At 37.9% G+C, this 17,143-nt stretch overlaps 1 protein-coding gene across 1 annotated transcript; it reads left to right on the forward strand.

Moving 5' to 3' along the window:
* The first annotated feature begins 901 nt into the window (after positions 1-901).
* Positions 902-17,069, forward strand: LOC117991524 (zinc finger CCHC domain-containing protein 24-like). Its single transcript, XM_034979118.2, has 4 exons — positions 902-1,250; positions 9,391-9,582; positions 11,894-12,058; positions 13,019-17,069. Exons 1-4 carry the CDS (start codon positions 1,098-1,100, stop codon positions 13,130-13,132), a joined length of 624 nt encoding a protein of 207 aa, XP_034835009.1. The 5' UTR covers positions 902-1,097; the 3' UTR covers positions 13,133-17,069.
* Positions 17,070-17,143: the final 74 nt, after the last annotated feature.

Genomic DNA, 17,143 nt, shown 5'->3' on the forward strand with positions numbered 1-17,143 from the left:
AAAGCTAAACTGCTTGCTAGCCCAGCTGAAGTCTTCCATTAGACTGGATACTGATTCGCTAAGTCAGTTTCTAACAATTAATGATAGCCATCGAGCTCATTTGACACTCATTTTTAATCTTTTGAAGCTTTTCTACGAAAAAATATTTTATAAGTACCTATCACTTAATAAAGCAGCAATGTTCAACCAATCAATGTCAAATGAATTCGGTGGCTATCATTCAGTGTTAGACACTGAGTTAGCGAATCACCCCGCAGAAATTATTTAGTTATTACAAATTGGTCATGCAGGTAATCAAACTTTAGATATTCCAGTTACGAAGTTTTGTTATTATATTGTTTTTAATACCCATAACCTAATCGTTGATGTCTTGTTTGTATAGATAGAAATAAAATGCGTCCAGATCCAGATACTAGACGCTCTTTTGCTCGTATGACCGCACACTGTGCACACCGCACTCAGGCCTTAGGATTAAAAGTATCACCGATTAATATGATGAATCACGACTTTCTATGAACTGATGGCCGTTTATCGACATTTAGACAGCTGGAAAGTGTGGAGTGAGCACCCGTTTATCGATATCGATTATCATTAAAACAAACGCTACTCGTCTCCCTATTCCCTGCATCTCCCGTCTCAAGGAGCGGCCGCTAGTCACATAGTAGCCGGCGCGCGCGCTTCCCGAACGGAGCGCGATCCAAAAATACTTTCAGTACCGCCACTACGCCGCGCCGCCGGGCCGCGGGCTACAGCATAGCCCAGTTACACGCGTCACCGACCAATTTCATAAACCAATAGTTTAAACCGCTTTTAACAATTAGACGTTTAAAAAACTCTTAAAAGTATTGAATTGGCCCTTGTTGACATCGATAAATATCAATTCATGTATGTAGCGAAAGTGTGGATTTAGCTTCCGTTTATCGACTTAAATTTGGACGTCTGAAAATTCATTTCGCAAGTGCTGAATTAGTGTTAGTGTATCGATAAATAGACTGTAAAATTAAATCAACTCTCTTAAAATATCAATACTAAAAATTCGAAATTCAAACGGTTTGATAGAGAGGTGAACGTCACCTCTTGTTTATCGATAAATTCGCATGTGCAGTGCAGTTTTGAGTGGCTCACGTCATACGGATGTGGCGATGGCACCTACTGCTATCGGCGAGCTGCCGCAGTGGTGCGGCAAGGCAGAGAGCTGTCCGCAGGCCTTGCTAGGCTGGCTCTACCTCACCCACGATCAGAACGATCAGGTATGGACATCACTATTGCTCTACTTTTCGATATGTTCGCATGTGTAGTGTTCTGAATTAATTATCCCAACAAAAGATGAGAATTTTCTAAAACTGATGTTTCAATAATAATGCTTCGTAGAATAAAGATTTTTAGTTCGGTCCTTATATAGCAAAATTTCTTAGAAACATTAGTTTTATAAATTCCCAATTTTTTCGGCGATCTCTTAAACTATTTATTATGAACGGCTTTTTAGATATGTGGACCAGGCCCAGGGTCGATAATGTTTAAGGCAAAAAAATCTTAATAGCATACGAATGTTCAGAAAATGTAGTAAATGGTGAAAATTCAACCCGACACTGAGTAAAAGTCCCGGAAGGGGGGTGGGGAGCGTGTTTAAGGGCGGATAATCGTGTTTGCGATTTACGGCTTACTCCTATCGAAAAAAATCAAATGTGAAGTTGTAGATAATAAAAAAAATCTAAAACTTTCTAACTGACCATTATCGACCATAACCTCTAAATTATCAAGAAAAATGCAAAAAGCGTCTTTTTGTTTTTTAATTTATAACCATCGTAAACAGTTTTATACTTTCTCACATACCCGAACCAAACTCTAACCTACTCCATTTCCATTGTAATGTAATGAAAGTTTGCCATGCCCACCTCAGCTGCTGGTATGTAGATATTATAATCCTTCCCCATAAACCCACAAGAGTGCTATCGTCTTCGTTGTTTGAAATGTTTCTTCTTACTATACTTACTAGTGCGCCACCACACACGATCATCCACCCACTTCCCGCTACCTTATTAAGGTCGTCAGTCCAGAGGGTTGGAGGTCGTCCCACACTGCGCTTGCCGATACGCGGTCTCCACTCCAGAACACGTCTGCCCCAGCGGTCATCGGTTCTGCGGCAGACGTGGCCTACCCACTGCCTCTTCAGCTCTTAGATGCTCTATCATTGTAGATATAATATAGGTACTTAATAGGTAAACAAGGTCGTTCAGAAAAGGGGTAGGTAGGTATATTACAAACCTGCAACAGACTATCAAGTCTGATATAGGTACTATTCTGATCACTGAATAGTTTTTTGAATTGCGTGTGTCGACTCATACAAATTAAAGCCAATTAAAACCCAGCTGTTGTACTGACCTTTGTTTACGAACTTTACTGGCCTTGGTATGATGGACATTAAAATGCCCATCCTTTACGAAGTGGTTACTAATTAGGTGGGTAGGGACAATCTACTTTTTTGTACCTACTATTTAAGATTTCTTTTTGTAACCTGTCATTTGTGTTTTTGTGGTGCAATAAAGTATATACATACACACATACATACATACATACATCTCTCCACCTCCCACAGCCCCACCAACCTCTCTGTTATATGGGCTGAATCGCGGGAGGGCGCCCGTTCGGTAACTTGCTCTTGGCGTTTTCCCGGGACGCCTTCTTGACTCCCTACTAATTATTTTATGTCTCCTTCTTGTCCCTTATGTTCACTCTCCCCTCTTGAGGGGCTAGACGTCACTAGCACAGCTGAGATCCCGCGTGAGATCCTCCGTGGTGCCGGCATGACACCTGTACGCTCCGAGCTCCTTCGCCTCTTATGCCAATGGTGCGCGAATTCCCGTAGCCGGTTGTAGTTCCCCTCCGATGAGACGAGGTCCATGTAGAAGACCGGCCCCACTTCCCCGCGTATCTACGGTCCCATCTAACATCGTAGGTGTAAGTCTAGTATCCCATAAGTATCCCATAGCGGTGGGTAACCCACCACCTCCCATGGCCCCACCAACCTCGCGGTTATATGGGCCGAAACGCGGGAGGGCGCCCGTTCGGTACTTGCTCATAGCGGTGGGTAGTTCGATTCGCGATTAACTCCCACAGAGCTCTGCGAATTGCTGAGGGTCGTGGCCCTAGTTTTTAGGTTTGCGTACCTGAAGGGTGCCAACGGGACCATTCATGCCATTATCATCATAAAAGTATTGTTTTGATGCACAAGCACGTGATGTTAACCATACAGGTAGTAGACTAAAATTAGATCTGTGGCGTAGGGTGTCCAATCATACCATAAGACAGATTAATTTAATACATGGTGGGTTATTTGTGTGGAAAACAGGAGTACCTACCACCTGAAGTTTCATTTTATTCTAAATCCCAGTCGACTTAGCTAATGACTAATAGGCGATAACCTTATGTCAAAAGTACGGTTCATCTTTAAAATAAGGATTAAGGAATAAAATTCTACATTGTACATGACTGTTGACACAAAGTTAAAATGGCGAGTGAGATCTCATTTTGTACGCATTATATCAGGTTGTTGGATGACAGATGTTATCGTGTCAAAGATAAACTTTAGATTTTGCATGTATAGTACGCAACAGGTCGAGATGGCACTTGGGGTGGGGTCGCCCCGCAAAAACCCATGCAGCCCCCGCGCCAACCCGGCGCGGGATAGCGTGGGTGACGTGTGGGTGTGCGGGGCATCCCCAACCCGATTGCCAGCTCGACCCGTCGCGTACTATATTTTAAAACTGCCATACCCCTTCCAGGTTAGCCCGCTTTCATCTTAGACTGTATCATCACCACCACCAGGTTATCACATCACATCACACATCACACGCATCACATTATCACCATCAGGTGAGATTGCAGTCAAGGGCTAACTTGTATAGTTCTTGTATTTCACGAAGGCCACTGACTCATGCTTGTGTTTAAGTCGTATCGGTATACGTAAGGTACACTTTTGTGCGTTTGACAGCGCTTGCTTGCGACTGATTCAGTCCGACATGCACGCACACTTACGCAATGACAATGACAACGACGTTACCACAAGTAAAATTGTGAATTCGTGAATTGCAAGAACAGGACGGCATAGATCTGTCAATATATTTTAGTTTAAAGAGTGTACATTAAAACTAGCCCCATTATGTCCGCAAAATGTTTAAGTGATGTAAGCCCTACTTTAGAGTAACTTCCCGATGTGAAACACGTGGCCGACTGTACGCATTTCTGTTGGTTTTGAACACATTCACAACTCCCGCTGGTTTTATTATACCGCCTATCGCTATTTTGTTTCCTTTATGGTGGGAATGCTACTCAGATGGTGCTGATTTTATTTTATTTTTATATGTCTTACAAAGAATCTTACGCTGTCGGAGCGCAGGAAACTATAACGGCGGCGGTAAGGCACTCATCCGATCCGAGTCCGTGAAAATACGTTCCTTTTTGATTTGTATGGAAGCTTATGAGATCATCATTATCATTATGATCAACCCATCGCCGGCTCACTACAGAGCACGGGTCTCCTCCCAGAATGAGAAGGGTTTTGGCCATAGTCTACCGCGCTGGCCATGGCGGATTGGTAGACTTCACACACCTTTGAGAACATTATGGAGACTCTCAGACATGCAGGTTTCCTCACGATGTTTTCCTTCACCGTTAAAGCAAGTTATATTTAATTAATTACAACGCGCATAACTCCGAAAAGTTAGAGGTGCGTACCCGGGATCGAACCCCCGACCTCCGATTAGAAGGCGTACGTCCTAACCACTAGGCTATCACAGGCTAGCTTATGACATACGAGCACAGATACGAGTATGTCGTAGTCTCGTAGATAATCGCTGGTATTCTCACGGATGACGGATAGAACTCGGATGACGGATGACTATTGTGTTGACTACAGACCCCTGAAAATTGTTAAACCGAGAATCGAACACGAATCCTCAGTGCCAAAAAGGTTCTCATGAAGCTGTTAAGTACTTTACTTATATTACTTTATTCTTTGTTTATTGTACTTTTTCTCTTTTTGTTACCGCTACAAACAGATGACTAAAATACTATAAACAAATGCGTTTCCTTTCTCATCTTCACAGAACCGCTAAAATGTAAACAGTCCAAATTAGGACTCAAGATAATAGGCCAAGAAATGGTGGACAAACTGTGATACTTAATTAATCTAAATATATAAAAGGAAAAGGTGACCGACAGTTATATTCAGAGTTTATTTTAGAATTTAAATAAATATTTTTCATGAGATTTTCAAAAATCAATAACTATTATGCGTAAAAATGAATAAAAATCTGATAATAAATCTCTTTCATAAATGAAAACCCACTTGATATAATTAGTTATCTTACTTTGAAACACATTTTTTTTGTGATGTAACCACAAATTCAGTTTTCGGATTTTTTTCTTTTACTTCCGCTATAAGACCTACCTACCTACCAAATCTCATGATTCTAGGTCAACTGTAAGTACCCTATAGGTTTTCTAGACAGATGCGACAGACAGACAGATGTCGAAGTGATCCTATAAGGGTTCCTTTTTTCCTTTCGAGGTACGGAAAAAAAAGATAAAAACAGACTTATAAAAAAAACTTAATACCTACTTGCAACAGCATAATATCAACATCTCTTAGACTATAAATATATGACAAATTATATAGGTAACAGTCTGGTCCACTCTACGGTGTCGGGATTCAAAGGCGGCTTATAAGAAGTCGCGGTGTAATGACTACTCATTACCTACTCGATAGAAGATGAGAAGATACTCGAGTTCCTACATTGGACACCAAACCTTGGCTCTTGACCTACCTACTTGGATATTGCGTCAAAGTTTACTAATCCGCACATGGCCAGCGTGGTAGACTAAGGCCAAACCAATCTCACTCTGAGAGGAGACCCGTGCTATGTAGTGAGCCGGTGATGGGTTGATCATGAAAGTTTTTAATACCGATATTACGGAAGAAGGAAGGTAGCCCTTCCTTCTTACTGACTTGGTGTCCAAAACTGGGTGACTCAGTGCGTCAACGCACGCGGCTGAACTGGAACGAATTGCTCCGTAATTCGTTAAACACATGCGCGTGCACAACGCATGGCTAGGGTGACCACAATCGTCGAAAAATTAGGACAAGTTCAAATATAGAAAGTACTCAAAAACAAGTTGAACCATGCTTATTGATATCAGTGATGTCATTATGTATAGGCACAGCATTATATCAACTTCAACTCTATAACTAAACTGTGATCAAAGAGGCCTATCTATCTACCTATCTGTTACCATTTCACGGTCTATCTTTTTAAACAGAGAGAAAGCTTTCATCCCGGAAACCTGCATACACTTTTTATGCGGAAAATCAAAGAGTTCCTACGGCTTTTTGAAAACCTTAATCAATGCGGTCAAGGTTGTGGGCGGGCAACAACTAACACAGAGCAAAATCGCGAGCGAAGCGAGTGCGAAATTTTCGATATATTTACGAAAAATCTGTAAGTTCATAGAGAGAGAGATAAAGATATCAGTGATGTCGTCATTATGTATAGACACAGCATTATATCAACTTCAGCTCTACAACTAAACTGTGATCAAAGAGGCCAACGAGCTCGGCTCGGAATTAGAACGATTTGCTTCGTAATTAGTTAAACACATGCGCGTGCACAGCGCACTGGTCGGGTGGCCATGGGCGTTGAGAAATTAGGACAGTCCTCGAAAATAAACTTGGTAGTCAAAAAGATCAACCGGTGCATCGAGGTAACTATAAGCATCTTGATATTATTATATTATTAGGATATTATTAGCACCGGGCTCGGAACTTTCAAGAATATTTTTTATTTTGATGCACAATCGTTATTTACAAAATATTTCTCACCTGTCAGAGGTGGGCCAGTTTGTTGGCGAGTTGGCACTGACTGGCATGACTAACTTATCCTTAACTATAGTCCGCGTCAGGTCGAGATGGCAATCGGGGTATGACTTATGAAGCGGGGGGCGCACATCTTTAAGTTGTGAAGTTTTAATTTCAAAAAGCAAATCAATAATCTCGAATTCAAACCAGGACATGTCCGAACATTGTCGGCACAGCTGGTACCCCTAGCCCGGGAATGGAAATGCTGGCTTCTTATTGCCTGCGATTTCATTTGTCTAATCGACCCCCGTCGAAATGTTGATTGGAATCACGCACAGTTGTCAGCGTCTGTACCTTCCTATGTAACATACCATTTTAAATAAATAAATAAATAAATAATTTTATTCATAAGAATGCAGGTGACATAACATAGTTATAAAATTAGTTGGCGAGCCTTATGCATTCTACCTTAGAATATTGGTGTATGAATATTTAAATATTACATTACAGTTAAATTTTTAGAAACATATAAGTAGGTATGTACATATAAATTACAAAATGTTTAAAATTATATAATATTCAAAAAGTAGATTAATTAAGTCATACAAAACCAAGAGAAAAAATAGAAATAAAAACAGTCATTTAAATTTTACATTTTTAATTTTTTTTATGAAAATAATATTACAATAAAACTTAAAGCTAGCCTTAATTTTTTTTTACATTTTAAATTTATCACCGAACCGCAAGACGTCGGACGAGTTTCCATCCTTATGTCGTCGACATTCCATCTACACGCACGAAACGTTTTGCGTCATCATTCCTCATACATATGGCTAAGGTTTGGAATACTCTTCCGCGATATGTGTTTCCTTTCCTACCAATTACAACCCGGGTATCTTTAAGACAAGAGTGAATAGGCATCTTCTAGGTAAACGCATCCCATCTTAGGCCACATCATCACTTTCCATCACGTGTGATTGTGGTCAAGCGTTTGCCTATAATGAATTAAAAAAAACCGCGATACATTGGTGAATTAGTAATTTTAGCTTTTTGGTGCGTAGCAGCAAAAAATCACGTCAATCCGTTGCACCGTTGCGACGTGATTGAAGGACAAACCAATAAACCAACAAACGAACAAACAAACACACTTTCGCATTTATAATAAGGGTACTGATAATAAAGCTTTGGTCTACCTCAGGCAAGTCTCTGCTAGGCAAATTGCAGCATCAGATTTTTCTCCAGTTTCTGGTTTTCTGGTTCAGTTTTCTGGTTTCTGACCTTTAGAGTTCAGAATGAAGTCGGCTTTGTAAAGCGTTGTCTCTATCACTCATACCTATATGACGTTTTGTCGGTCTCAACGACACGCGACAGAGAAAATGCTCTACAAATCTGCTATCTCCTTCTAAATGTCGATGTTTTACATTACTTTCTGCCGCGTACCTACTGTGTAGATCTTCTGTTCTGTTAAAAGTTTAAAAAAAATTAATTATTTTCTAGAAGGCAGAATGTTTTAAATGTCATAGAAGTAGAGCATATTGTTAAATACCTACTGGAACATGTTATGTGCTAATTAAAGTGGTTACTAATAGATACCTATTAGATTGGAAATAAGTGCAGTTGTTTATGTCTGTCAATGGCAGCATACAGACTTAGTACTTTATAAATTACTGTGCGTAGCCAAGTCTCATATCAAACTTCGCTTTGATTTCGTTAGTGGCTTGCGACTACGAGCAAATTTTAATCACATAATTAATTAAAAGTTCAATAAATATAATGTCTTTAAAGTTAAAGTAACAAAATACTTATGGCCATTATGATTCAGGATTATCCATAATATTTTTGGAGTAAAACTTCTTAAGCGGGACTTAACAGTACCTACTTAACCAGAGGCGTCTCTACCTCTAGCCCTTGTGGCGCCCGTGTGCAACCAGTACCCTGGCGCCCTCTAGTCTAGTAGGAGCAGGGTCAAAATGGAATACCAACAGTTATATTTTCAAACGGAAATTCGGATGCAAATGGTGCAATTTTAAATGTTGACGGCGTCGGCCATAACACGAGCGCAGGGTCTTTGAGAGCGCCGGCATCGACGCATCTTCGGAGGGGTCGCATTAGAGGGCGCTCGGCGCCCCCTTAGACCCGGCGCCCGTGTGCGCCGCACACCCTGCACCATAGATAAAGACGCCTCTGTACTTAACTCAGATCTTTAAGATAGAAACCAGACGGAAGTAGGACGGTCATTACTTCCGTCCGTATTTAAAATGGCAACCAAAACAGCTGTTTGCAGCGACCATCTTTTATCGAGGTCTTTGAAAATACCAAGTACCTACCACGCTACCTACTAGTTTCAAGTACCTAGTGGTACTTGGCATAAAATCTTGGCACTAACTATAGTGCAAAGATTATATGCTCAATTTTTCTAAAACTCTTCTTCTGCTTATTCGTTCACTCTTTGCAGAGAGGTCGTGGCTATAGGTTACGATCTATAACCATGTAATGCGGGGAAAGAACTTTCTAAAATCGATTTTCTCAATTTTCAGTGGGTGCCAGGCTCAGTATGGGGACCTCTACCAACTGCGGCAACCGGCTCCACGCAACAGGCCGACGACACCAGCTCACTGGCAGACCAACTGGCAGCTCTATCTCTACGCCGGCCGACGCGGCACCCGCCCTCAGCGTACATGTGCCACTTGTGCTTTAAGAAAGGACACTACATTGGCGATTGTCCACAGGTATACCACTATAAAGACGCTCACTGGTGTTATGAATATACATAGTCTGTGTCAATCTTGATACAAGAGGTCCGTGTCATTAGTCTTGGTTAAAAAAGGTCATCTTGTGATTTGTGATTATTATAAATTATATATTTTATATACACTTGATTCAGGCTATTTTATTGTTACATTATTTATACTAAAGTATTATAAATTATACATATGGTGTCAGAAGTGTCGTGGAAAAAACCATGCCGGACACAAAAGTTGAGAGACAGCACGAAGGACAAACAAATGTCACCGAGGTCACATCAAAAAGGCTCAACATAGTAGGAAACGTTAAGCCTATGAGAGCGTTGTCTCTACGCTGGCCGGCGTGACACCCTCCCGCGGCGTACATATTATGCCACTTGTGCTTCAATAAAGGAGACTACATTGACACTATCTCACAGTACAGACACTAGCTCACTGGCAGCCTTCGCTCAACTCCACTCATCCACATTTGGTGTGATTGAATGGTGTCTTGTTGTTTAAAGTATTTGAATATGCAATAAACTAAACTTAGCTATTAACTAACTGCGAGATATCCCTAAGAATGATTGAAAATTCGCCAAATTTTCGCTAGGTAAGTAGGTATATCATTGTCAGGATAGGACTAGCCTAAAGCCTACAGGCAATGAGTAAAGGTGTTCTGTGTTTTGTAAATCCTACAAGCTTTTCCCTCACCAAAATGTCTTCAATTAGCGGTCAAATCAGCAACGTCTCTGTAATGTGGCTATTTCCGCCATAAGTCGCTCTGGCATTGTGCCAGAACGTACAGAGAAATATTTTTATATTTTTCTCTATAAAAGAAATATTAGATTCTTGACTCGGAACCCATATGTCATCGTCGGATTACTGTGTATTCTGGGACGTACTTACCTTGTAGTGGTTACAATACAAGTAGGTAGCTAGCCCACGATATCGTGCGCGTGGATTTACGGTTTTAAAAATCCCGTAAGAACAATTTGATTTTCCGGAATAAAAAGTACTTATCCTTTATCTACCTCTGAGATGCAAGATTATAGTCTGTAAGTACCAAATAGATGAAACCTGTGAATTCGTCCACTTAGGTTTAAAATTTTAGATTCTTTGAAATCCCGTGGCAACTTTGATTTTCCGGGACAAAAAGTAGATCATTATGATTTATGACCCGGTTACCGGAAAATCAAAAGAGTTACCGCGGGATTTAAAAGAATCTAAATCCACTCGGATGAAATCGCGAGCATCATCCAGTTTATTAACAATGAAGTTGGTTACATACATGCAAATAAAAAAATTATGATACTTATTAATTATAGGCTACTATCGTAATCTTTTAGTTTCATTCGTCAACCTTTCCTGACCGGACAGCGATCTTGTTAACCTATTTCATGCCATACAAAGAATCCTTTATTTTGGAATAGATAACACAGCGCTCGAACTAAGATGGATCTTATGTTTTAAAGGAAGCATTGATTGCATGTCCTATTTCTAACACAATATTTCATATTATATAGATCTCCAAAATATAGAATAAGCCATGCCCTTATAGATCGTCGATTGCTTTGGTTCATTTAACGCAAATAGGTCTACTTCTTTGTAATTTCTTATTAATCTGTATTTCTTTTTAACCTTAATCAAAATGTAAGTGGCGTCCTAAATCGCAGACAACTTCATATTATCATTTAACTATATTAATACCTTTTAATAAGACGTTACCACAAAAAACGCGATTTTTTTAAACTTGTACTTTTGCAATGTCCGCAATGTACCTAAATGTATAAAATGAAAAGGTGACTGACTGACTGATCTATCAACGCACAGCTCAAACTACTGGACGGATCGAGCTGAAATTTGGCATGCAGATAGCTATTATGACGTAGGCATCCGCTAAGAAAGGATTTTTGAAAATTCAACCCCTAAGGGGGTGAAATAGGCGTTTGAAATTTGTGTAGTCCACGCGGACGAAGTCGCGAGCATACGCTAGTTGCAAATAAAACATCTGACTGACGTTAGAGGCACCTAGAGGTCAACGAATGTTGTGTAGATAGGTGCCACGGGGTCAATGCCACTCGAAGGTGGGGCGTTGACCCTGAGTTTTGCACGCTATTTGCATTGGGGGTTTAAAAAATACTTACTCTAAAATTACAAGTGTAAGGCAAATTGTTATTAGTATTGTATTGTGTTTAGCTAGTATAATTACAACTTCTATACAGAGGTCGCTACAGTAAATGAAGAAATTTCAACCTATTCTAAAATTTAAGTAAGTAATTTAAATTTTAACTTGTTTAAAATATCGTGGTTTCAGGCCCGCCCGAAAGGCGAAGGTTTGACTCCATACCAAGGCAAGAAGCGTTGCTTCGGCGAGTACAAGTGCCCGAAGTGCAAGCGCAAGTGGATGAGCGGCAACTCGTGGGCGAACAACGGACAGGAGTGCATCAAGTGTAGGATCAACGTCTTCCCGCATAAGCAGGTAAAACCCGCAGTAATGTAAGGGGTCATTAAATAAGACAAGAAGCGTTGCTTCGGCGAGTAAAGGTGACAGAAGTGTCATCACAAATGGATTAGCTGGAATTCGTGACGAACGAACAAGGTCAACGACTCTCAATAAGTGCGTAACTTGCTACCTAAATCCGCAGTAATGTCATGGATCATCAAATAAGGCAAGAAGTGCTGCTTCGGCAAGTAGGTTCTAGTGCCTGAAGTGCAATTAGTGCATAGATATTGTGCGATAACTCTTGGGCGAACAACGGCCAGGAATGCATGAAGTGTAGAGTCAACCTCTTTCCGCATAAGCAGGTAACTTGCTTCCTAAATCCACAATAATATCCCAGTAAAACTGTGGTAATATAAAAGGTAATAGGTAGGTGAAGAATAACGCAAGAAGCATTGCTTCGATGAGTAAAAGTGCCTGAATTAAATGAGCAGCAACTCGTGGGTAAACAATCGCCTGGTTACTTTGTTTTCGCATTTTAAGGGAAGGGACCAGTGAGACTAAATTTCCGGTATTTTTTGTAACGTTACCAATTTACCGATAAGTTAAAAATAACGATACCCATACGTTATCTTGTTACCATTATTAATAGCGGTAAAAGCAACAATTCTTATGCCAGTTAGTAACTTATCTATTTAAACAAGAACTTTATTCGAGAAAGACGTGTCCACAGTTTTGGTTATTTTAATGTTATTATAAAGAGATTCCCAAATAATGGGTTTTTCCATATTAATTGTACAAAATACAAAGTATTTCTTCTTATTCCAATCCATTAAACCGATAAATTAAATAAAAACCAAAAATATTTGACGAGATGTGTCTCTGGCGAGCACAAAAGCGTAATGAATTATAATGTCGCGACACCACAAAGCCACAGTAATAATACGCAAAAGTAGTACAGATGACTTGTAATTTCAAGAAGATGTCTCTCAATTTCAGAGACCCCTGGAGAAACCTGACGGCCTCGATGTGAGCGACCAGTCCAAGATTCATCCCCAACATCTCTGCCAGAAATGCCGTAATCTGGGCTACTATTGCCGACGTGAATATTAAGGATTTCTTTGCAAATATCCAAAATTGAGTCATCTAAAATTCTTCAACATTTTCAAAGATCTTCAAAATTTAAAAACTAGGTACAGTGTCTTTAATTAGTGTCAAAAATAGTATTCGTTTTTGTTGATTATTTGGATGTGTATTGTAAGTACCTACTATGAAAGAGTTTTAATTTATTCTTACCAAGGGCTTCTTTATGGTATTACACGACAAAATATGGGGCCCTAATTTTTTTTAGTTGTTTAATGTTCAAGTCATTTTAACACTAAACTCTTTTACGAACAACTTTTCAAAGCAATTCTGAAAATTCAGAACACGATTAAGTTGTGTACTTAAGTTTGTATTTTTGACAATTTTTTTTATTTTAGTTTTGTATCAATGCACTATTTTCTTTTTCTTTTAGTTTCATATTAGTTATGTACTTAGCTGGAGAAGTAGGTGGTACATTGATTACACATGAACTGTTTAGCCAAAAACGAATTTCCAAAGTTTATGTTATAATTTTTTGTTAATATTTTTTATAATGATGTCCGATTTCAATATACAATCTAATACAGATATATTAAATATTGAAACCCAATATTATTTAGTGTTCGAAATATTCGAACCTAACTTACATAACACGCGTAGGTACCAATAAAGAAACGAATCAAAATGACCATTGATTAAAATCGCTCTGATCGATTAATTTCTTTATTGGTACGCGTTATAAGTATAACGGTATTTAGGTCCATGGTACAAACCATTATTATTACATATTTCATTTGCCGTTTTTAAAACTGTTTATCTTATTATATTTTTCTTATATCTCTAGATTTTATATTTATCTTTGTTCTTTGATTAATATATAAGTAAGTGTCTAAAGTTAAAATATGAAATGTATATTTCGAAAAATTTAAGTATAAAATCAAAATATAACATAGCAGGTATGTAATATTTTAATAGGTAGGTATTAAGTTTTATTATACTCCAAATGGCATTAAAGTTACTTATGAAATTTATATGTATATAAGATATATAAATTTATGATTATTGTTAACTTTTTAAATATTAAAATCGTACTATGTGCTATACCTACTTATATGACTAACAAATTACTGTTAAAACTTAATTTAAAGAGATTATAACAACTAACAAGCCTTAATATTTTTACGTTATCAAAAAATAACGTTATTCTGTTATGTGTTATTTCAGTAACTATTTAACGTTTAATTAATAACGTTAACAGAATCGTTAAAAAACTAACATCCAAAGATCCAGTGAATTCTCATTGTGCCAAAAATACATAGTTAAGTTTTAATATTATAAAGTCAAGTGCCATGACATTGAGATTTTATACGATTATTTTTACTATGATATAGGTACTTACTAAGTTATTAGGTACAAGTGTACTTAGAAGTTCGAAATTTAAAATAGGTACCTTCATTAGATCTAAGCTTAAACTCCTGCTATTAAATAGGCATATAATTTAAGAATTTAATGATACCCTTAAGAGAAGTAGCCCCCTAGCGCGCTTTCCACACAAACGTAGTTTTAAAGAAACTACACATTTTTACGAAAATCTGATAGATTACAGACACAGTATTTGTTTCTAGAACGTGTCTACATAATTATATCTATTCAAATGAGAACTAAACTACGTTTGTATGGAGAGCTTGGGGAGCGCGTGTTACTTCTCTTAACATGTCTCAGGTTCATGACCTAGATACGCACTAGACCGGTGAGTCAGTCATTCTAACAAATTTTTTGCTGACTGCAACTCGCTTTTGCTCTTCTTTTGCATATACAGAATGTAACCAGAATGCTAGAAAAAACTTAGCGTAATTTTTATACTACCTAAACAAAATCCAATAATACCAATAACCATTTGCCTTATTTTGCAGTTTTAGTGACTTAGTATTTTTCAAACCCGCAATGTATAGCGTGCAAAACTCGGGTCAACGCCCCACCTACGACGTGGCATTGACTCAGAGTCACCTCCTACCTTGACCTACTTTCGCAACGTTCGTTGATCTCTAGTGTATCAGTTTGCAATATATCGTGAACTTATACAAAATATAGGACTTTTTCAAATATTTTTTCGCGTTTTTTTTGTGCGTATCATATCAGTATTCAGTAATCACCAATTCTTTCACCTGTCTTCGTTTTTGCCAGCGTTCTGGTTACACCCTGTATAACTTGATGGTCAAATTGGAAAAAAATTATAATTTTGACAGCTTCATAGAACACGATAGAACGAAGATCCATCTTACATCCATCTATGTCGTAGGTAGTATACCTAGGTGCAGTACGCGGCAGAAAATAAGGTACATCGGTACTTAGAATGACATTTCGGCTTTGTAGAGCGTTGTCTCTATCACTCATACCTCTATGTTGTCGGTCTCAACGACGGAGACCTCTACAAATCCGCAATCTCCGTCTAAAGATCAATCGGCATTAGGAGGTTACTATAGATACATAATGTGGCTAATTCCGTTGTACACAATCTCTAAACTAAACTAAAATGTCACGTCTAAATCTATTGCTGTCCCTTTCATACTGTTGCTTTCGGAAAAGGATGGCACTAGATTTAGACCTGTTAATTTAGTTTAGTTAAGAGGTTGTGTACAAGAGAATCGGCCCCACTGATCGCATTAAAACCATTATGTTTAAATTATAAGTTCTCCTCAATATGAAGCCGAAAATTTGGCGAATTCAACCTCCAAAGTTTTAGGTACCTAACGAAGTGTTTTGTGGCCTTACATATAGTAAGATACTTAATTAAAAGTGCCTACTTACCTATAAGAAATAATATTATAATGTTATTAAATATATGTCACTTTATTTAAGTTTAATTTCCATCAATTTGTTTGAAAACAATAACTTTAAGATTAATTTTAATAAATAATTTGCTGAATCAACGGTGCTTTAGAACGTTAGAAAATATTCAATTTTAAACAGATTACTTCCTTAATTAATACTTAGTGTCAATATTTTATGTTTGAAAAACACAATACTTTTGAGTTGCTGTTTAAACAAACCTTAACAAAAATTTAAGGCTCACGCACATTTTTTAGACAAGCATGATTTTCATCCGTAGGTTCTTCAGTTCTGCATCGAAAATGATTTTATTATTGAATTGTTTTTTTCGTAAATCACCTATTTTCACTTTGACATAATGTAGTATAGAAAACAAATACGATATGTTGGTGAATGTAGGACATGACAAAAAAAAGGAATAGAAAATCTCTGGAATATTTTTTTCATTTATACTTTTTTTTTATTCAGATAGGTGCAAGTTAGCCCTTGACTGCAATCTCACCTGGTGGTAAGTGATGATGCAATATAAGATGAAAGCGGGCTAATCTGGAAGGGGTCTGGCAGTTTCTATTATTACTTACGTATTGCATTATACTTTAATATGTACTTAGCTAATCAGAGGTTACCTTATTATTGTTATTACAAGCTTATCTCTGACCTAACGAATAAAAGTTCAACGCTACCTGTCTGAGCTATGGCCATTGATATGGTTTTTACTATTTTACCATAAAAAAAACTTTTTTCACAAATTAACGCAGATTGTTGAAATTATTTCAATTTTATGTTTTAATGTACCTAGGCTAAGAAAAATAATTCATTAATATTAGAAGGTTGGTCTTCCCCTAGATAACAGAAGATCTATGGTCTTTCCTCGTGTAAGGGATACGAAAGCGATGTATTGTATTGGGACATACTGCCGCACTCATAGTCGCTTAATCGTTACTTAAGTTTAGTTAAAATGAGACAGAGCTATCTCTCAAGTCTCACATAAATCTGTCTCGTTTTAACTAAATCTTAAGTAACTGCGGCTGTTAAAGTTACTTTATGGGTAGGGTATCTTTTCCTTTTGTCTATTATTATTGCTGAAAATATTATTATTGTAATTTGTTATGTACTTAGTTTTATCAAATGTATGAGATTTTAAATTTTATAAATAAAATCACTTTTAAATTTTAACTTTAATTTTATTTTGTGTCACCATTCATACGGTCT

The sequence above is a fragment of the Maniola hyperantus genome, chromosome 19 (assembly GCF_902806685.2).
Source record: "Maniola hyperantus chromosome 19, iAphHyp1.2, whole genome shotgun sequence".
Lineage (NCBI taxonomy): Eukaryota > Metazoa > Arthropoda > Insecta > Lepidoptera > Nymphalidae > Maniola > Maniola hyperantus.